Here is a 23,387-nt window from a genome sequence, read left to right as displayed (position 1 = left end):
TTTGATTCTTCATGGTTTCTCAGGGGCTGTGAATGGATAAAACATTCTTCACATAAAATAAAAAGTTCAAGTCATAAAGACAGATTCAAGAGTTATATCTAGAACAGATGTTGGCTGGGTGCAGTGTCTCACCCCTGTAATCCCAGCACTCTGTGAGTCTGAGACAGGCAGATCACTGAAGGTCAGGAGTTCGTTAGCCTGGCCAACATGGTGAAACCCTGTCTCTACTAAAAAGAAAAAAAATTAGCCAGGTGTGGTGGCGGGCACCTGTAGTTTTAGCTACTCAGGAGGCTAGGGCAGGAGAACTGCCTGAACTTGGGAGGCGGTGATTGCAGTGAGCCAAGATTACACAACTGTGTTCCAGTAACAAACAAACAAACAAACAAACAAACAAACAAAAACTCCCCTCAAACTTCTCCAAAACAATGATAGAGTTAGTAAGATCAGGGATCATGCTGAAGATGTGTGTGTGTGTGTGTGTGTGTGTGTGTGTGTGTGTGTGTGTGTGTGTGTTTTAATAGAAGTTCCCCTATTCTCCCTCAAATTAAGCACATGCTCTTGAGAGATGTGACAGGCAAACATGAACACATGCTTGTATACTGCCTCTGGGAGTGTAATCTGGAATAAGTTTTCTGGAAGGCAATTTGGGAATAGTTACCCAAAGTTTCAGTGTGTATACCCTTTGATCCAGCTATTCTAAATTTAGTGGCTCATTCTAAGGAAATAAACCAATTTCAAAAGATTCAGGTAAAGGGTGTTACCCATAGTACTGGCTATCATTTGAAAAAAACTGGAAATAACCTGATGACCAACAAAGAGAATTGGTTAAGTAGGTTTGGTTCAACTATGGATTGGAATGCTGTAATCGACTATCACAAAACATACTGGGGATGAAGATACATGGGAATAAATATATTTCAGAATATATTATTGTGTTTAAAATACATGATAAAACAGTGGGTATGGAATATTTCCACTTCTTGCTAGAAAAATAGTGCCTACAAATGCATAAATAATTGGTCTGGAGGATCACGCAAGAATAAGATGTTAACAGGGAGGGATTTATCACTTCTAGGTGGTAAAATCACAGTTGTTTTTATTTCTTGTTCTTGTACTTCTATTTTAGAAGTGAATAGCAATGAATGTATATTGCTTTTGTAATAAACTTTTAAAAATGTATGATTTTAGTTAAAAACACCAATTGCATATGTGTGAAAAAACACACTGATTGAATCTATCACTTAAAAGTACAACTTCCGTGTTTTCTGGGGGTGTGTACAGTCATCCTGAGTTTATGAAGGGACCCACTGAGGAGCTCCTTCCACTAGGAGCAAGGAGCAGTAGTCAGCAAATGAGAGCACAGGATGGCATGTTTGGATTCTTGGGTAGTTCCATTCCTTCCTTGCTGCGTGGCTAGGTACTGAACCTCCCTGTGTCTTAGTTACCTCATCTGTAAATGGGTATGTTAATATAGCATCTACTTTTTAGAGTTGTTGTGAGAACTACACAAGATCATTCAGTACCTAGCACATAGTGAACGTCAATAGATTTTAGCTAGTACTGTTTAAAAACAATTTTCCTTTGGTAGAGATGGGGGTCTTATTGTGTTGACCAAGCTGATCTCAAACTCCTGGCCCCAAGAGATCCTCCTGCCTTGGTCTCCTGAAGTGCTGGGATTACAGGTGTGAGCCACCTTGCCTAGCCAGCTATTATTGTTATTCTGAGGATGGATGGTTTCACTTAGAAAGTCCCTCTCCATAGCAAAGCACTGGCAAAAGAGAGCAGAAGCAGAACTGAAATCTGTGCATAACTGAACACTCTCCAGGCTACTTGTTATGATGGGAGGGAAACGGCGGATGTAACAATGAACATTCGGTGGATCAATGTATTTGGGCCAATGACAAGAGATTCAATCATTCAACATGGTTAGAAAGAGTTTAAGACAAATGGAAATTAAAGACAGAAGCAGCCTGGGAAATCTTTCAGTGATGGAAGTAGTGAGAGTGTTTTATGGGAGAAAAGTTAGCAAAAAGAGCAATAAAAAAGAATAAAGAGAATTGGGGTTTGAAGACAATATGAAATAAGATGGTTGGTGCTCTTTAGCCTTCTAGGGTAGACCCATAAGAAAGCATTCACAATGGGAAAGGCACATGTGAGCAAGGATCAACAATAAGGAATTACATATGTGGCTTTTTCTTTTTGGGGATTGCTGCTCAATAGACACAAAACACATATTTATGGGCGTAGAAGCTGTATTCTCTATGACTCATGCAGTATTCGGGAGAAAGTGAAAGAAAATATTTGATGCTTCCATGAAATTGGGCAACAGATACTTTTTTTTTTTTTTAAAGATGGGGTCTGGCTATGTTTACCCAGCTAGGATGCAGTGGCTGTTCACAGGTGTGATCACAGCACAGTATAGTCTCAAACTCCTAGGTTCAAGCAATCCTCCTGACTCAGCTTCCCAAGTAGCTGGTACAAGAGTATGTCACTGTGCCCAGTTCAACAGACTTCTAAAAAATAGTTTTTCAAAAGTTTTTTCCTAAGAAGTAATTCTTCAAGTTATACCTGAAAAGGACAATTTGTCACAGAAGGAATTTGTATGAGGACAGAGGAATGAAACATGATTTTAGTTTGAGTCTCTTCTAAGAGCAAAGAGACTTTTACATTTAGTATTTCTATCTAATTTTAAAATCCAACTTTTAAAAAGCTGTCTAACCCATTCCCACTATTGTTTCCTAAAAGACATAAAAAAAGAAAGTCTTCATACTTCAACTAAGGCACAGATTATTATTTGGAAATTTGTGTATTTGACAATTCACACCATAGAAGTGCTTCTGGATTGAAAGTTTAAAATCATACAAAATTAAGAGGAATAGATTCAATGGGAACTATGGGGAAACTATCTAAATCCTTTGGGATAAAAGTTCCAAAACCTAATATACCAGATTTGCTTATTTCTGACTTAAAAATAATCTTAAAATGTTTCCTTTCTTATACCTGGAAGGCAGATTTCTACCCTACCTTAGTTGAAAACAGACATTTTTTCTTTTTGGGGAAGGATTATTTAAAAACATATTAACTGACACATAACTGTACATATTTATGGGGTACAATGTGATGTTTCAATATATGTATACATTGTGTAATGACAAATCGGGGTAATTTCATACCTAGAATCTCAAACATTTATCATTTCTTTGTTTTCAGAATATTCAAAATCCTCTTCTAGCTATTTTGAAGTAGACAGTACAATATTGTTGGCTACAGTCACCCTACTGTGCAATTGGGCACCAGAACTTATTTTTCCTATCTAATTGTAAGATTGTTCCCATTGAGCATCCTCTCCCTATTCCCCTCCTCCTCACCTATCCTTCCCTGGCTCTGGTAACCACTGTTCTATTCCCTACTTGTATGAGACCAACCTTTTAGATTCCACGTATGAGTGAGATCATGCGGTATTTGTCTGTGTCTGGCCTATTTTACTTAACATAATGTCTTCCAGGTTCATCTATGTTATCACAAATAACAAGATTTCATTCTTTTTTCTTTCCCTGAACAATATTTTACTGTGTGTATATACCACATTTTCTTTACCCATTCATCTGTTGATGGACACTTAATTTTAAATTGACACTTAGCTGGGTTCTACATCTTGGCTATTGTCAATAGTGCTAGAGTAAACATGAAAGTGTATATATCAACATACTGATTTCATTTCCTTTGGATATATGCCCAATACGGAATTGCTGGATGATAAAGTAGTTCTATTTTTAATTTTTTGAGAAGCCTCCATACTGTTTCCATCATGGCTCTACTAATTTACACTCCCACCAACAATATACAAGGGTTCTCTTTTCTCCACATTCTCACCAACATTTGTTATCTTTTGTGTTTTTGATAATAGCCATTCTAAATGGAGTAAGATGTGGTTTTGCTTTGCATTTCCATAATGATTTGCTTTGTGGGTTTGCTTTGCATTTCCCTAATGACTAATGATATTGAGCATATTTTCATACACTTGTTGGCCACCTGAATGTCTTCTTTTGATAAATGTCTACTGCGGTCATTTGCCCATTTTTAGGCAGATTATTTGTCAACTCAAAACGGATTAAAGACTTAAATATAAGACCTGAAACTACTAGACGAAAACGTTGAAGAAACATGTTGTGACATTGGACTGGGAAATAATTTTTTGGATATGACTCCAAAAACACAGGCAACAAAAGCAAAAACAGACACATGGGATTACATCAAACTAAAAGGCTTCTGCACAGCAAAGGAAACAAGAGCAGCAAAGGAGACATCTTACAGAATGGGGGAAAATATTTGCAAGCTATACATATGACAAGGATTAATATCCAGAATTTATAAATTCTGGATGCACTAGCAAAACCAAAAATAATCCAATTTTTATTTCCTTTAAAGAGAAATTTCCTTGAGAACAAACACCTGTGAATAATACTAACCACAAACTATGAAATTAGAGAAAGTAAGACTGCAGAGAGTATTAAATTGAATGTAATGGCTTACCTCTATTAGTAGCAGATGTTTCCTAATTGTATATTTAATTAGGGAAGTGATGCATTACTGTATATTAGTGAAAATTAAGCCCTGGGGCAAAATTCAGGGTTGGGGGATGGGGTATGTGTAAGCCTAGGGAGGCAAAATTGAACAGGTGACCCTCATCTGGCCAGAGCAAATCCTTCACTTCACCAAAAATTGTATGTCTTGGAATCTTTGAAGTGGAAGTTATTCATATCAAAATAACAACAACAAACAAACCTACTGAAAAGTCAAATCAATATACTTATGGTTTTGTAAAATCCAGTTCCATGAACACATTACTTAAAAGAGATAACTCTTGATTTAATAGTAAACTTCTCCAAAAAATATGAAGTTGCAAAATTATATATATCATCTTATCTACATTTCCTTTCTTCATTTTTCCCTCTTTGGCAATAATCTTTAAAAACTGGAAAATTATAGGATTCTTAGGGTTGTTTAAATATATGAATGAATGGATGGATGAATTACTTATCTACATATTCATTCATTTTTTTTTTTTTTTTTTAAAGCGATAGGGTATCATTACATTGCCCTGCTGGCCTCAAGCTGCTGGGCTAAAGTAATCTTCCTGCCTCAGTCTCCACAGTAGCTTAGGACTACAGGTGCATGCTACAGTGTCTGGCTTAAGGTTTTAAATACTCTCTTACATATTGTGTGCTTAGAAAAGCAGGAAAATGGGTAGGACACTGATTTTATAGTTGGGGAAAGACAAATGAAACAATCCAAGGCAAATATGTGAATATATGAATTCACTCATTTTTCAAACATCTGGAGGAAGAGGCCAACATGTTTTAGAACCCAGGAGATGGAGGGTGTAGTGAGCCGAGGTTGCACCATTGCACTCCAGCCTGGGCGACAAGAGCAAAACTCTGTCTCAAAAAAAAAAAAAAAAAAAAAAAAAAGACTTCCTCTCAAGCTTGGTGTTTGGTTGGTGGGGACCCATGTGGGTTCAACATGCGTATCGAGAAGTGCTTTTTCTGTTCAGGGCCCATCCACCCTGGCCACAGCATGATGTTCGTCTGCAACAATTCCAAGGTGTTCAGATTTTATAAATCTAAATGTCATAAAAACTTTAAAAAGAAGTGCAATCCTTGCAAAGTTAGGTGGGTCAAAGCATTCCGGAAAGCAGCTGGTAAAGAGCTTACAGTGGATAATTCAATTGAATTTGAAAAATGTAGAAATGAACCTATCAAATATCAGCGAGAGCTATGGAATAAAACTACTGATGCAGTGAAGAGAGTTGAAGAGATCAAACAGAAATGCCAAGCTAAATTTATAATGAACATATTGAAGAAAAATAAAGAGATAGAAAGTTCAGGATATCAGAGAAGTCACGAAAAACATCCATCTTATCCGAATCCCTCTTGCAGGCAAAGGGAAGCAGCTGGAAGAGAAAATTGTTACAAAAGGATGTGAACATGGAAGATGCTTCTTAAAAATATCTGTAACTGTTTCTTTTATGTACATTTGCAAACGCCCTTTGAAGACTTAGAACTGCTAAATTATTAGTTTATTTTTTATATAAGTTCACTTAAATGAAAAGTGATTATACTTTCCTACATTGCTATCTCTAAAACATCAGATATTATGGATGTTAGATTGCATCTCAGTGTTACCTCTTCAATGATAGATGTACTTATGTAAATCATGGAAATTCTACTTATGGCCTGGTACAGTGGCTCAATCCTGTAATCCCAGCACTTTCGGAAGCCAAGTAGAGTGATTCATTTGAGGACAGGAGTTCGAGACGAGCCTGGCCAACATGGTGAAACCCTGTCTCTACTAAAAATACAAAAATTAGCCGGGTGTGGTGGTACATGCCTGTAATCCCAGCTACGCTAGAGGCTGAGGAGAATCGCTTGAACCCAGGATGTGGAGGTTGCAGTGAGCCAAGCTTATGCCACTGCACTCCGGCCTGGGTGACAGAGCGAGACTCGTCTCAAACAAAAAAAACAAAAAACAAAAAACAAAAAACAAAAAAAAAGAAGAAAAGAAAAAAATTATTCTTATAGCTATAGAACTGAATTGTGGACATAAAATGGTTATGCCACTTGGATAATGGCACTAGGCATCATTTGTATAATAAAATGGCAAAAATTCATGGCTAGTGATGAATAATAAAATATTAATAAAATATTAATGAATATAATGAATAAAAAAATAAAATATTATTCCCTTTATTAATGTTATAGAGGGGGGGATACAACAAGGAACTAACAATTTTTATTTTGATTTTGGTATTTCCTGTTTGCTTTACAGTATTTGTATCTTAGAGGAGCACAATGACATTGTCTGGTGAAGCCTATTTATGCCTAATTATGCTGGACTGTTTTGACCTGGTTTAACCCTTCTGATAAGTAGTTGTGGATGTTGGGGATGAGAACTGAATACTCTTTGCCTGGAATGACACTACACTCTAGAATTTCCGCTTTGGAGAATACTCAGTTCTAACTTGTGATTCCTGGTAGAAAAAACCTTATTTTTCTAGCCAAGCTATGATCTAGAAACAGAGGAATCCCAGTGCCTTTTAAAAGTTATTATGTGGTTTTCTTTTAAAAAGCTCCTGTTTTTGGAAAGTAGAATTTATGGATATAACATCTGTTCATTATTTGAACATAAAATAAAGCCATTTAAAAAGTTAAAAAAAAAAAAACAACAACCTAGGACAATGAATGTTCCCACTGGCACAATGGAGAAGCAGTCCAGTCTCTGGATTCACAGTGTGGGTAGTGAAGTGGACTGCCTGGGTTCAAATCCTGGCTCTGTCACTTGCTGTCTGCGTGACCTTGGGCAAGTGACTTAACATATTCTCTTGGTCTTTGTTTTCCCATATGTAAAGTGGGAGCAATGGCAATACCTGCTTCATGGACTGAATGAACTAATGCACATTATTCACTTGGGCAGGTCAGGGTGTACAGCTCTCAACTGCTACCTGTTATTAGCCCTAAGAATCTGATTTTAGGAGGGCATGAGTATATGTCATTTTTAAGATCATCTATTATGATCCCTTGGGCAGATGGCAACTTGAAAATGCTTCTATGGTGATAATTCTACCACTTTGGTAATTAAATATTAACATATTGGTTTCCTTCACTGGATTATGAACACAATGAATTTCAGTCATTTTTGTTAACAAAGTTCATTTAAGGAAACATTTCTCAGAATCAGAAACCACACTGATTTACTTATTACTAGGAGAGACATTTTAATTTTGGCTAAAACGCATACTTTGAACAGCAAACATCTTTTTTTTTCAATTAAAAGAATATTAAACAGGTAACTCAATCTACAATACTTTGGCATAATAATATTATCATGAATCAACTTTTTAGATCATCTATGTCCTAAAGTATTTTTCATGGGGAGTTTTGATTGTATTGGGACTTTTGGCTGAAACACCAGCATGCTGAGAATAGAGAAAACAGCAACTTGGGGTTCAAATTGAAAATTAGCTTCAAGTTGAGATTTATGTCATTTATAGTTGGTGAAACTTCTAATTCACAAAAGAATAGTTCCAGATAGCAGATCAACCCTAGGCTTCTGGTTTTGAAAGACTCTGGTGAATGTAGTGAAGACAACCTTAGCTACTTTATCAAGAACTGAGACTTATTTAATCAAGATGGGAAATAAGGGTTTATGATAGTCCAAGAACTAATGAAGTTTCTATTTTCATGTAAACTACTTACGCACCAAGGGCAGCAAACCAGAAAAATGCCCCCCAAAACAGAAGAATGGCTTCTAACTATACGGTTTTTTCTAAGTTCATTTTAAGCAACAGACAAGTATTTAACTAAATTATTCTCTACTTAGACTACTAAAATGGCTTTTCTATTGCTATCAGGATATAATTTCAGATTCACTCAATTTCATGAAATTGACTGAGATTCAAATCATAGATCTGGCATATTTTAAATGATGCTGCAATGCATTAGGCAATATTGATGCTGACTATGACACTGGAGCAGCTGGACTCAGGTAATTTAGTTAACAGTATTAAATCAGAGACGTGAAATTAATTTATTAGCCATGTTCATGAATATTTCTAAAATTATTATGAGGCCTGATAAATGAAAACTTTCCATTTTTCTTATTGTTCATTGGTGACACAAATCAGGCCAGATAAATACTTAGAATACAGTATTTCCAGAGTTATAAAACCGGGAAGAACTATAAAGTGTGTCTAGTCTAATGTTCTTATTTTCTAAGTAAGAAAACAGAGGATCAGGAAAAGCAGAAGAATGTAGTGGTTAAAATCCTGGGCTCTGGTCAGAAAGACCTGGCCAGAGGGTCTGCCTCAGATTGGAAAGTTATTCTCTGTGTTACCTTGAGCAAGCTATTCAACTGCTGTAAGCCTCCATTTCTTCGTCTGTAAAATGGGGACAATAATTGTACTAGGGGACACTGTAATGACTCAGTAAATGTTAGCAACTAATTTTTATGAACAACAAGTGACTCCTAAGGCAAATAAGCAGCAACAGAACTAGAATTCAGAGTTTCTGACAGATACAGAAGCTTTTTTTTTTTTTTTTTTTTTTTTTTTTTAAATCTAAACACAGTACCTAAGTTAAAAATTTACGGGTACTGACAATTTAAGTATTATATAACTCTACATCAAATAGAAAGATAACTATTTCAGTCTTTTTTGCTATTGAATTGATCAGAATATCAAATTAGTGATTACATACCTAAGTCTCAATTTCACCAAGATTCACACATATTTAGCTTTCCATAAACAATGGATATTTCATGTTTACCTTCATAGCTTTTTCAGTGTAATTATATGGTTTTAAATTATTTCCCACCAAAAGCTGCTCATATAAAATAAAGGACAAGGTATACTGGTCATAAATAAAAGTCAGGATTCCACTTACTAATGAGCTTAAATTTGACTTTAGTTAGATGCTATATTGAATAGGCCTGATATTCTTGATTTGTACAGTTACTCGGATATCATCATATGTTCTATACACCTGCTATGGAGGAAGCAAGAACAAGGGACACACAAAAGACAAACAGTAACTCTACTTCACTTCAGCTATTAGAAATAGGACAGAGATGCTTTGGTTAAAAGAGACTCTTGGAATCAAGCAGCTACTAATCACAGACATTTGGAATTGCCTTTTTTTTTTTTCTCCTGAGACACAGTTTCACTCTTGTCACCCAGACTGGAGTGCAATGGCATAATCTCAGCTCACTGCAAGCTCTGCCTCCGGCTTCAAGCAATTCTCCTGCCTCAGGCTCTTGAGTAGCTAAGATTACAGGTGCATGTCACCACACGCAGCTAGTTTTTGTATTTTTAGTAGAGAAGAGGTTTTGCCATGTTGGCCAGGCTGGTCTCGAATTCCTGACTTGAGGTGATCCACCCGCCTTGGCATCCCAAAGTGTTGGGATTACAGGCATGAGCCACTGCTCCTGGCCTGGAATTGCCATTTTGGTCAACATTTGCACTTAAATAGTTCATTGTACTCAAAGTTGAATATTTTTCTTAAAATTAAAAAAACTGAATAAGAAATTGCATAAAGAATATTAGCTTTATAAAATATGCTCCTAATATTTCTGCTTTTGATAATTTTAATCGGTGATTTTTTCAGTAAATATTCTGTCTATCGAGTGCTTAAAACCTTTTCTTATAATAAATTAAAGATCATTTTTCTCCTAATCTCAAGAATGATACAATTAATTTTATATCTTTAAAAATAATTAAGAACAAATGTAACAGTACAAATACAGCACATAGACATTAACTATAGTGAGATAAGTTCAAGTATAAACATGCAGAAAGCCAGAGCACCTTCTTATGTAATACCAATGTGATTCAGCGGACCATAAGATGAAGAAAATAGTAATTTGAAAGGTGGCAATTTGTATCCATACCCAGTATTTAGTATTTCAGCTACTAGAAATAAAGAAGTTTGGCAGACTTACCCGCATTTTTGCACAAGCATCTTGGGTTGACTCTGTCCCCCTAAGCTCTTTTATCAGCATAGAACCTAAATACTAAAAAACAAAAAAATTCAATGATTTATAAAATAGAATATAAATATGAGTCACATTTTAAAAACAAATTGTGGAAGTATTACTGGCTAGGTTTCCTGGCTGTAAGTTGTTGCATAACTTTAAAAAACTGATAGTAACTAATCCTAACAAATAAATGCATTCATAGAGAAAATGCAACAGAATTAACCATAAGTTCAGGGGGCTGTAATTGCTCTTTATAATGAAACTGCAGCATCTTCTAAAGATGACATCTTTCAAATCATATTTAACTGCAAAATGGGGCATCTAAAAATGTTTCCCCCCCCCCCCTTTTTTTTGAGGCAGCAATGTCTGCAAAAATAAATCACACTACTATCTCTATAATTACAGGGTTGCATGAGACAGCTGAGAAGCTAAGCAACATGTCCCCCATTTGGGCTTATTCTGCTGCATAGGTAATTAATGTTAGGCTCTTAGGCGGAGATGCAGTTTTGGACCTTTTTCATTCAACAGCTGTGTGCCCTGTGGTTGATCCACCTGAGAACGAGATTTGAGGGTGGGGGAAGGGAGAACGGCATTCTCAGTTGTTTCACAGGGGAAAAGAGTTGGGTTCCTGGTGCAAAGTGCTACCTGGAGGGCTGAATGGACGTAGAAGGATGACAAAGTCTTCTCCCAAGAATTGTCAACCACTTTACTGTTAGAAAATCACATCCAATACTACATCATCCTGGTACAAAATGCCCCATGTTCTCCAGCTTCTGGCTGGGGGCAAATGGTTTTAAACAAAATGTCTGATTTGCCTATCAATTAACTCCTCTTCCACCTTTTGAAGCTTTAGTAGGGTCTTTTCCTTTTGTCATTTCCCTTGCTCCATGCGCTTCTTCCCCAACCCCCAAAGAGTACTATATATGTTGGTTAAAAAAGTGAATTACAATAATTATTTTAGAAGATATTTGATGGACACTTCCTGACAAGACTGGAGACACCCTAGTACTGTGCAGAGATGGGGATGGGAACCTGTCTTGTGGACCAGGGAAGTTCCTGATTTGAAGAGGATGTGAGAAGACACAACAGCAGAAGGTATGGTCAGGACCTTGGAGAAAGGCACGTTCAGAAAGTCTCAGGGACTTGGGGTTTGAGGTTTGGAGGAAGGAGCCATTTCAATCCCACAGCTTTGGGCAATACCATTGAAATAAATCCAAAGCTGCAATATGAGTAAGTAGTAAAAGAGGGGCAGAAAGCAGAAAATAAAAATAAAAATAAAAAAAGCCCAATAGCTATAAGATAACCACAATATCCATCTTAATCAAATGAAGGTGAAATTCATTATCTTTTGGTAAAATCCTTATCTTTTAAGCTATCTGAGAAGTTTGTCCTATTGAAATGTTTCTTTTAAGAGAGCCAGTTTCAATGCACTGCTGAAGGCTCAGCTGCTTTTTCTGCTGTCGTCATGACAACCACCACCTGACCCAAAACCTACAGAATCTTTTGAATATTTACCTGTTGCTATTACATTTCTCAGCTAAGTATAATTAGTTCCCCTCTTCTGAAACAACAACAACTATAAAAGCAAATAGTATAATCCTATTGACGACAGTGAAAAGAATCTGGTATTTACATAAAGTGGTAGACCCAATGTTTTGAGACCCAATGTTTGGTGAGTGAGCAGAGATGTAAATATGTGCCATATTTGTACTCATTTCAAGATTGTGCTTTATCACATTTCTTTAAAAATATGCAACTACGTAAGAAGTCACAATAGGCCTTAAACTTACAGGATTAAAAAGGTTTTAAAGCTCTAGTTATTTGGACTTTCTCTTTGGATAGAAGGCTACTTTAAGAAAAAAGTGAGGCCGGGTGCGGTGGCTCACACCTATAATCCCAGCACTTTGGGAGGCTGAGGCGGGTGGATCACGAGGTCAAGAGATTGAGACCATCCTGGTTAACATGGTGAAACCCCGTCTCTACTAAAAATACAAAAATTAGCTGGGCATGGTGGCGCGTGCCTGTAATACCAGCTACTCGGGAGGCTGAGGCAGAGGAATTGCTTGAACCCAGGAGGCGGATCTTGCAGTGAGCCGAGATCGCGCCATTGCACTCTAGCCTGGGTAACAACAGTGAAACTCCGCCTCAAAAAAAAAAAAGAAAGGAAAAAGTGAAGAGAAAAACACTTGAAAAATTTCAGTCATGGATATGGATATTTTGGTATATTTTCAACATAAATGCAAACAAACCAAAACATACCCCCATCTCCACTTGGGCCCAAATATTGAATTGAGGGTAACTTACAAAAGCTTTGTAATCACATGACTGGAAGATAAGCTTTTCTGGGTGATGCTGCCAGTACTGTACCGGAGTGGAGGCTGTGGCTTCATTTGGAGGTCGCAAGGTAATGGAAGGTTCTCCCCAGTCTCCTGTCTGAAAATGACATTTATTCTAGAGGCAATATGAGCAGTCAGCAAAGTTCATTCCCTATAGCTACCCTGAGCTTACCTTACATGCATGTGCTGTGAATGTGCCAATGCATTTGGGTGTCTTATGTGAATATAAATACTTTGACTGGTTATTACATTTTTATGTGTATTAGCATATTTCTCAGGGCTGAGTTAATTTTTGAGGTGTGGAGTTGAATTATTCTATTTTTAGCATGACACCCTAAGCTAAGTCACTTTAAAATAAAACATGAAGATATTCATAAATGATTTACTAATTCACAATTTTCCATCCAACATCAAATCTTTGAAAGAATTTTCTATCTGTTTTTAAACTTGATTGAAATTTTTAGTTTCAATTGCTTTCACATTCAGAACACACAGTTCTATAAATTTCAGTTCCCAAATATGACATGTACTAGCCACTTTGAATAATTTTAGATCTCTGGAGAAACGGTAGTGTAAGCATGATGCTAAACAAAATTTTAAAAGAAAAATTTACTAATAGGTGACAACTAGTTTCTCTCATCTGAATTCAGTTCCACTGATTTAATGACACTGTGATTGTCTCAGATGTATTCAGCTACTTTCCTCAGAAAACCTAATATACCAATGAAGACTAAACAGTGAAATGCCAAGTTTGGTCACATGTACATATACATGTACTTTGAGGATTCTGATTCACAAATTCAAGCACATTCCCAAATAATGGTATATCATATAATACAGACCTAAAACAGGAGGACCTCCCATCATTTCATTTATCATTTTCTGTGTCGTTAACCTCAAACTGTTTCATCACTGTAATTGCTTAGTTTGAGCACCTATAAAGTCAAAGGCCAGTGTTGGAAGGTATCTTCTGGGCTCTACTCTGATTTACATACTACACATGAGATGTTTCTTACTCTTTCTCCTGGGAAAGATTTGGATTCTTCAAAACTCAGTTCTTTATTCTCAAGTGGACATAACTAAACTAAACAATAGGCAAATTTCTAGAGTTACTCTCTTCTAACTAGATTTGGCTATATATAGAACTATAAGAATTTACTTTTCTCAGGACTTGGAAGAGTGTAAAAAGGTCTCATAAACTCCAAAACCAAATAAAACCTTGGTTAGAGACCAAGATCCATAGAAGTGCTAGTAAGTGTGCTGACACACTGTGGGATTTCTTAAGGAAAATTTTTAAGGAGTCTAGGACAAGAATGCAAAAATTTGGATGCAGGTGTATGTTCTGGGAGAGAAAGGAAGTTCACTGCTTTCATTAACTTCTTTGAAATAATCTAGAAACTCTAAAAGATTAAGAACCACATTTCTCTAGGAATGGTGTAAATAGGGGGCATATTTTGGGGAGGAGAACTAGCTCTCCAATTTTCTTTGTGCAGTTTGGACTTACATTAGGTGGCATATGAGGTAGCTGCCAATGATAAAAAGTCCTTTCTAGAGGACTTCAGTAATACACAGCCTTTTTTTTTTTTTTTTTTTTTTAAAGCAGTGGAGTGCCTGCAGCTTTTCTCGGTCACTTCAAATTGCAGGAGTAGCAAAAGAGCAAAGTTAACATCACACTATTTCCTTGGCTTCTCACTATAGTTACTGTTGACCAGTTGGAACTCCTTCAGCTCCTCGCTCCTGCTGTGTTCTCAGTCACTCTCCACATTAGTTTTGTTTTGTTTGCTGATTTACTTTTACATTGCCTAATCTTCCTATTCCCTGTCGGTATTTTTGATTTTTGTACACATTTATGGGGTATATGTGAAATTTTGTTATATGTATATTGTCTGTTGGTATTGTTAAAACTTTGCTTGCAATATTAATTTTAGCATTTTTGTCTGTTTTATTATCCATCCCTGACTCATTCTTAAGTTTTTCTTTTATATTTATATGAATTTTTAGTATGTAAAAGTGGTAACTGACTGCAATTCTAAAATTAGATTGAGTTTTCCTTTGGCTTCTTATTTTGAATTTTTTCTTTTCCTTCTTTCTCAAATGGCTGGCTCTTTATTCTCTCTCTGGTCTTTATTTCAACTGGCTGTAACTTACTTTCAAAAAACTAGTATAAAATTCAAAATATAGGATATGTGGATTTCAATATCATTTTGAAGCTGAGTGTGATAGCCTTTAAGTGATAATAGCTTAAAACTCTGGAAACATGCAGCTATGGGTTCTTAAACAAAAGCTTTACCCAAATCTAGCAAATCATCCTCTAATCTTCCCCATTAAACTTCTCCCTCCTTCTCCCGCTCCCTCGATAAAGCAACAACAACATGGCAAACAGGTATTGTACATTTAAGTCACAGGTAACACTGTTAACAAAACAACAGAAGTTTGCATGCAACTCCATGGAATGATACAAAAGGAGGAGCTGGTTGGCTTCCAAAGATCCTTTAATCCAGTGTCTGCTGATATGACAACTCAAACCAAGCATCAGATCTTCATGTGAACCCTATTACAGTTCAGCAGAGGTAGACCTTGGCCAAGCTCAACAGGCAGTTTTCAAAAAATTCTGAACATGGCATGAGCTGGGGGTGCCATAAGTTGCAGGGCCAGGGCTGGGAATAGGGATGGGGGTGGGAATGAGTTGCAGGAAGCTAGGGTTATGAAAACATTTCACATGTTAGTACATTAAGCATGCAGATCATATGCAAACTCATTGTCTAATTGTTCAATTAACTCACACACTTTTATAATTAAACTTTAATGTGAGTTCCATACATTTAAAGCTAGAGCTTCAGCCAAATGCTGATCCAAATATTTACATCATCCACGTAAGTTGTAGCAGCCATTGTGGGAATAACAAGCCCCAGTGCATACATTCCACTCTCAGTCTGGAAGTCACTGAAATCCCTTATTTGATAACCACTTGAAGAAATTAGTGGAACATTCACTTAACTCTGTTTAGACAGCGCCATCATCTGCTCTCCTATGACTCCACTTTGTCCAAAAATCACAACTACTTGCTTTGAATTCAGCGTGATCTGATAGGACCTTCCCTAGGTGCTAAGGTGGAGATAATTATAAGGAAAAGAAATAGAATCCTTATTTCATTTTCTTTGTGGTCTTCAAACATTGTTTCAGTCCAAATATTGTTAAATTCCCTTTGGGGACTGAATCTATCTTTCTGGAAAGAGACACTGAATTTTATCATATTTAGTGCTATTTCCAGAAATTCATTTCGAAATAGAGGGAAAAGTGTTCTTAAGATTGAATTTATAAGAAAATAAATTTCTTTTCTGCCTGGAAATTCATAACTTTTCTCCCCGCCCCTGCCTATTTTTCCTTTTCAACCTTAGATCTAATAATATTCAGAGACTCAATTTACAGATGTTAATTCTTCTTTTTGGAATTAATTTAATGGGAATGGATGGATTCCAACAACTGAACTTAACATTATACTGTTGTAAAGGACAGGTATGACCTTGGCCCTTGGCTGGGATTCAGCTTTACCTGGTTGACTGCCAGTAAGAACAAAATAATTCAGAGAACAAGGGTGCCTTAGGTCTCAACCCTCCTGGAGGCTGAATTACAACAGGAATGAGCTATGGAGGAATTAGGTAGAGTAGTTACTATATGGAATGGAAGAAGAGCTCAAAAAAGAAATAAACATTTTTGCCTCACACATAAAATAATTTTGAAATTTGAAGCCTAGTGTTAGGTCTTATTGACTAGTACATTCATGTATAGATGATACTTGTATCTCCTCAGGCAATTATTTTTAAATTTAGTAATTTTCCACTTAAAAATGTTTATTAAATATTAACAGACCTAAGAAGTCTTTTCTCTCAATAATGGTTTACAATCAAATCTCGTATTTAATGAAAAGTAGATCTAAACACAACTAACAATACAATGCTTAATTCGAATAACAAAATGAAGTAGGAAAAGTTTGGGGTAGAATTCTGTCATATTTTAAACTATTATTGACTTGACACAATGGTCTTTAGAAGGATTCCATAAGTGATTATAAATGAGAAATTAAAATGATTCAAGGTACTCCTATCCTAATAAATGTCTTCAGACTATCTCTCTGGCACTTAAAATACAGAAAATCTTCCTTTAGGTCCATGTATTTGAATGGTCTTAATATTCCAAGAATTTTGTCATGGCTTAAAACTTCATTTAATTGGTGTTTATTATTTTTTATATGTATGCCTTAAGAGTTTTTTTCTTTTTTTATAGGCACACTAAAGAACATCAATTAAACAGAGGAAAATGTACATCATTAGCTTTCTTCTTCAAACTCATATAAAAACTAAATCTCTAACATAAAGGAAAAACAATTTGAGATTAGGATTTTAAATGGAGAATTGATTCTGCACATGTTTGCAACTGCCAACTATAAATTCATAGTCTGGCTGAGTCTGAAGGACTATAATTGGGCCATATCTAATATAATGTAATTAAAGTAAACATTCTCTTATACCATCAGCTGAATAATATAAAAGCATCAATGGAATTTAGTTAAAAAACAAAAAACTTCACAGAAGTCTATAGAGAGATTTTTACTGGATGGCAGATTCCAAATTGCAGCTTTTAAAGTTTGCATTACTTCGACAGGTGGTAAATAGCTGCACATTTTTAGTTCACATGCACTGTACATCTACGGCAAATTCTAAAACAAGTCATATCAGGTAGCTATCTTCCTCCAAAAGGGAAACTGAATATTACATATTCTATACGCTCTGACAATACAAAGGGAAAACCCTTCTGTTCTTTTCTTTCCTTTTTTCAAGGCAGAGTCTCCCTCTGTCACCCAGGCTGGAGTGCAATGGCAAGATCTTGGCTCACTGCAACCTTTGCTTCCCAGGTTCCAGTGATTCTCCTGCCTCAGTCTCCCAAGTGGCTGGGATTACAACCATGTGCCACCACACCTGGCTAACTTTTGTATATTTAATAGAAACAGGGCTTCGCTCTGTTGGCCAGGCTGGTCTCGAACTCCTGGCCTCAAGTGATCCGCCCACCTTGGCCTCCTAAAGTGCTGGGATTACAGGCATAAGCCACCGCACCGGAGCTTTATGTTATTTTCTTCTTGATTAAAAAGTTTCCTAACGATGTCAGTAGATAATTAAAAGCCATGCTTACAACTTAGTTTTCTAACATTAATAGAAAAGTATGGCATTTTCCAAGCCTTGTATTATTCTTTAAAATTTTTTAAAATTAGGATTTAATTGATTTTTAAACATAGAACCTTTAAAATCTTTTCTATGACGACTGCTCCCACCTACCTGCTTGTAAATTTAGATCTGAATATTAACAAACATTATTCTAAATTTCCTCAGAACATTTAATGAAAACTAAAATAATTTCAAAGGACAATTATTGTTGAAAGGTTTTGCTTTCAATAATTCTGACAAATTTCAGAGATGGGCTACCCAAAGATACATAAGATATATGTGATTACATTTACTTTCTGTAATCTCTAAGGCTTTGAAGAATGCTATACACAGCTCTATGCTTATAAATATGCATACATATATTTGAATGTGAATGTAAGGAAAAGGCTTCCTATAAACATTCACACGCATATGAAAACAGGATGTTGTAGCTATTCTTTCAAAAAATCTCCAAGAATGAAGAATGCTAGTTTGATCAAATGCAGTTGGTTATACTGAATTTGTTCTTTTAGATGAAAAAGAGCAGAGATGGCTACTTCTGAATGCATAAAAGCTCTGGTTAGCATTTATGAGTTCAGGAGGAACTGCTGGGTCCATGAACACCAGTACCAGGTAATGTATAGACACCACGATCCTTAAAAGTCCCATGCATAGGAGGACATATGTGCCTGATGCAGCATCCCAAAAGGCACCTCACAAAAATGCCTGTGACATCCCTTCACATGCCGCCCCAAGAATTCTGCTCAGTGATTCTCAACCAAATGTCTCAACCTCTCAGACAGCAGGCTATTCAATAGGAGAAATTCAATAAGATGTGAAAATAGAATTTTAAAATACAGAACATAAAAACCCAAACATTTGAATGTTTATTTTCCAAATAGAAATAAACTTTTTCTAAAGTATGCAAAGGTGAAATATGAACATCTGAAAATTATGCAGCTCAGAGTAAAATGGATCACAATTTCATACAATTTGCAAAGATCAATTCAGTACTGTCAAATGGAAAAAGGCTGAGAACCACTTCGTAGCTGTAACCGTGCCTCTCCCAGCTCACCTCCCCCCGACATTTGCATAAAATATATACAGAATAACATGCAAATCATACTCAGAAATTTCTCACAAGTAAAGCACATGAATCTTTGAGAATCATTAGACACAAGGGGTTGAATAGTCCATGAACATGGGGAAGTACAAAATAGGGAAGAATAACACTGATATATACATGTGTGTATATATATATATCAATTTACCCTTTTCTGTTTCCTGTAAAAGCAAGTTAACACAGACGCCTGGAATGAAAGCCAAAACTCACATGGGACATATTTTAACCATAGACTTTAAAACCAAATATGTTTCTTGTTTTAGGACAACGTTTGCACATTAACTAGTCACAAGGCACAGTAAATGAAGTATAATAGACAAAGAGTCTTGGAGTCACCAGACATTATGAATTTTCTGCATTGCCAGGACACAGTACCTATAGCTGTTGACAACACTGTGCAACACAGTACATAGCGCAAGTTCAGGAGGAGAAAAGAACCATTTGTAACCTTACATTATGAACCTGATGGATCGCTGAGAAAGGAAATCCTGCGTTCTGATTCGTCCATATTTCACAGACAGACGACTGCTGATATAAACAGAAAACTATCTTATCTTGTCAATATTTAAAACACGGCAGCTACCAAGGTAGCATCCAGGAAGGAAAAGAGGAAAATAATAAAATGCAAAGAATCACATTAAAAAAAACTCAAAAAATGTTTTAGGGTGCTCAAGGTTTAATCATGGACTTCCAAGTCATTCTTTTTGCTTTAAAACATTTTGAACTAGCTGAAAAAAATCATTTATGCATTTATGCAAGGGCAATTACCAATAAATTCACACCTTGGAAAAAAGCAAATTGTATTTTATATCTGCCAGCAAACCAGAAATACCTTCCCCCATCACATCACTACTTTCAGAGGATATATATTTTCATCAACTTCAAGAAAAACAGGAAAAAACCTTTAACACAGGTTCAACATTTTTATTTTCTTATCTTCAATGACCAACCGCAGACAGTACAATAAAATGACTTTTCCTGATTTAGTCACTGCTCTGTTTGATAAACCTAGAAGATATTTATGCCTCCAGAGTTCTTGCAGGCAAAACTTTGTAGTTAACAAAGGAAGACATATCCGCTTGCTACCCAGCACTGAGAGGAGTGAAGGAGGTGGCAGGAAGGAGGCTGGGGCAGGGAAGGACTGAGGTCAGGAAAATTCAGTTCTGTTCCTCAAGCAGAAACCCTTGGGAGCAGCATTTGTGAGTTTAATGATTTAGCTCCATAATTCTGCCTCTCCTCCACACCGTTAATAAGATAAACCAGTAACGTTTGCTCAGAACCAAACAGCAAACTAACCAGCATCCCCTCCCAGGAGTTACAGCAGAAACCTTCAAACAGACTGACTGAGCTCTTAGCTTGACCTATCCCAAGTTCTGTTTCTGAATTTCATCATTCTAAAAGACAATGTGAAATTAAATCATAGAAAATGGCAGAGTGTGTAAACTTATTCAGCAAGCCCCGTGTGCACCTTAAGCATTCACAAGCAGTCTGTACAAAAATCACTGCAGGGAGAAGGCAAGCACGTAACCACAGTATGGTTAAGATACCCAGCAAAGAACTATATCATCAACAAACAAATGAGGGAAAAGAAAGCTTATCCCTAACTAAACGTTTCCTTACCCCAGAAATGCTCACTAGCAATTTAACACCTCTCTCTAGTTACAACAGCACCTCCACACACCCCTATACCTTTGCTTTCCATCTCTTCTGCTAACTAGAGGCTAGATGGGCAGAGAGCGTCAGGAAGATGGCCTTCTGTGAAGGAAGTTAGATCCCCAGGGGGTCTGACCAAAGGCACTTCCAAACACCCTTCACTTAAACCAGCTCTGCTATCCTCAGTTCCCTCTCTAAACTATGCTATTTTATACATCCAGAGGGGATTCTTCCTCTTTTTACCTTTCTAGCAAGCTCAGTTTTGGACCCATCCCCTCTGTTGGCTTGTGTCCAGTAGCTGTCATCTGATGTGAATGTACTAAACTCCATGCCTTAGCTGGATTACCATCTTAACTGGCACTCTCACCCAGTCCAGAGCTAATTCTTTACACAAATCACATCTACAATGTTCACACACTTCTAGTGTTAATCTAGTGCTAGAAGTGCTTCTAGTGCAAAATCATCCAGAAACCACCTGTCATCTGATAGATAAAGACACAGATATTTAGAGAGGTGAAATGGCTTGCTCAGGTCACAGAGGTAAGTGGTGCAATGCATCAGCCTGCTGGAATGGTTAAGGAGTGTGAGCCTGGTACTGATGTCACCAGAAGGCAGAGGGCTGTTCCAGCTATATACAGTTTGGTTCTACTGACCCTGAAATGAATTGAAAACTAAAAATAAAATCCTAAATCCCCTCACTGACTGAATGGACCCCCTTGTGGCCAAGGGGACCCCAGAAAAAACCTTAAAACTGAGTTTCTGACCATGATGGGATAGGAGATCAGACAAGCCTCACCAAACCCTCTCTCTTTCATGGTTTAGACACAACAACTGATCAGATTTAATGTTAAAATGGAAATCATAAGACTGACAGACACTCTCTTTGTGGCAATAAGATACCAAATTATCAACAGGACCTGACGCCATGCCAGGCAAAGGTTAAGTCACAAACCCCTACGCCTAAAGAATAAACCATGTTCCAACTACCACAAGATTTTTCTTTTTCTCTAGCAACTAAACAGGCAATGGCCTTAAGAGAAGCAATATTAAAACAATTTGCAGCTCCATCAGATGCTGACTGACTCTCAGCCCCTGCTCCACCAGCCATAACTACAGCTGGACAAGAGACTGATCAGTAGCTTTATCCAAATGAGATCACTGACCATGGACTGGTTCTGGTTGGTCTACAGAGATTGCACACTTTCGTGCCTTCATATCCTGAAAGGCCCTTCTGATGTATGGGACCTACCTGTAATACATCTAAATGTTAAGTCTCCAGCCCAAGGTGAACATAGGTCACATGCTACATGCATGTTTGTTAAATACACATGCGTCAGGACCACCTGCATGAATATTCACAGCTTTTGTAACACACTGAATATGCATGTTTAGCTAACCAGTTCAGCATAAATCTTCTCCCCTAAGCCCTTCTCCTTTAAAGTGCCTATCTCTGGGGTCTTGGCTGGAGGTGCTTCCCAGCCTGCAGGATGGCTACCTTGCAGGCTGTAAGTAACCCTCTAGAAGAAATTAAGTCTCCTTTTCGCCCTTACTAAATTCACATACATAAACACAAGTATATCTAAATGCAAATGCAGTCAGTTCATGGAACAGTCTTAACTGTACTGGGGTCCAAACACCAAACACCTAAAAGTTGTTTTAGGTTGTTTTGTTTACTCCCAAGGTGGCCATGCCCAGTCTGCCTGCCTGATGGCCACCAGGCCATCTAAAATTTTGCACAGACTACATAACTTCCTGGTCACTTTGAATCATGAAGACTCCATTTTGTATGAAATCCAAACTCATATCTGATTCAAACTTTTCCCTCCCTCATCGTGTGCCAGTCTTGGGGCTTAAAAGTCTGGGGTGGGTAAGAGAAGCTCAGTCTGCACTTTGACTTCTCCTAGGAGAGGTGAAGGTAGGTGTCAGGGTCTATCTCAGATGTTCCCTGCCCCAAGCTCTACCTAATTTATGTGTTTAGTTGGAGAGGAAGAAACAGGAAAAGGACGAAGCCGCTTTCTTGTCTGGCTGTTCCTCCGACAGCCAGCACTGCTTTTCAGCTAATGTTAACATGGCCTCCCCCGTGCTCTGCATAGTGGCTGCTCCAACCTAGGTTCTCCTGTGTCCCTGTGTGAGTTCTCTGAAGGGCTCTTCTAGGGCAGAGGGCAGGTCCCCCCACTGCACAGTTCCTGGTGGCAGAAATCTGGCTGTAGTTTCACTTCTTCCAACTCCCACTTAGCCCTCCTAGGACACATGCACTCCCCTGAGGGGAAGCCACGGGGAAGGGTATAACCCCAGCCTCCTCGTGCTCACTCATGCGGTCCACAGGACATGGACACGTCCTTGTCACACAGAACAGTGGAAGGGCTAGCTGCTCTACGAACACTCCCCATTTCTGCCAGGGCATCTCTCCCCAAGACTCTCTGTGTCTAGCTCAGTAGGTGCTATGTGACCTGCTTGCCAGAAGTCCAGTTATGGATAGCAAGGCCAGTCTTCCCTCCTGGCAGGCATCCCCAAGCCAGATGTATATTTCTCTCATACCCTTGCTCA

General features: G+C 37.4%; 1 protein-coding gene across 38 annotated transcripts in view; it reads right to left on the bottom strand.

The window, feature by feature from the left end:
- Positions 1–23,387, bottom strand: part of ANKS1B (ankyrin repeat and sterile alpha motif domain containing 1B) — a 1,271,383-nt gene that overhangs the window by 58,985 nt on the left and 1,189,011 nt on the right. For 18 of the 38 annotated variants that reach the window (XM_074402368.1, XM_010340194.3, XM_003929595.4 and 15 more), the window contains 2 exons: positions 12,835–12,963; positions 10,495–10,566 (listed from right to left, as the gene is read on the bottom strand). In XM_074402368.1, coding sequence (XP_074258469.1) covers positions 10,495–10,566; positions 12,835–12,963 — 201 coding nt within the window. Of the gene's footprint in view, positions 1–2,315; positions 5,954–10,494; positions 10,567–12,834; positions 12,964–19,640; positions 19,716–23,387 lie in introns of those variants that run through there. The other 20 variants (XM_039471669.2, XM_074402366.1, XM_039471671.2 and 17 more) reach the window with 3 other exon arrangements.

Source organism: Saimiri boliviensis, chromosome 7 (genome assembly GCF_048565385.1).
Source record: "Saimiri boliviensis isolate mSaiBol1 chromosome 7, mSaiBol1.pri, whole genome shotgun sequence".
Lineage (NCBI taxonomy): Eukaryota > Metazoa > Chordata > Mammalia > Primates > Cebidae > Saimiri > Saimiri boliviensis.
The sequence above is the reverse complement of the archived record's forward strand: the minus strand, read 5'-3'. Positions and strand labels throughout refer to the sequence as shown.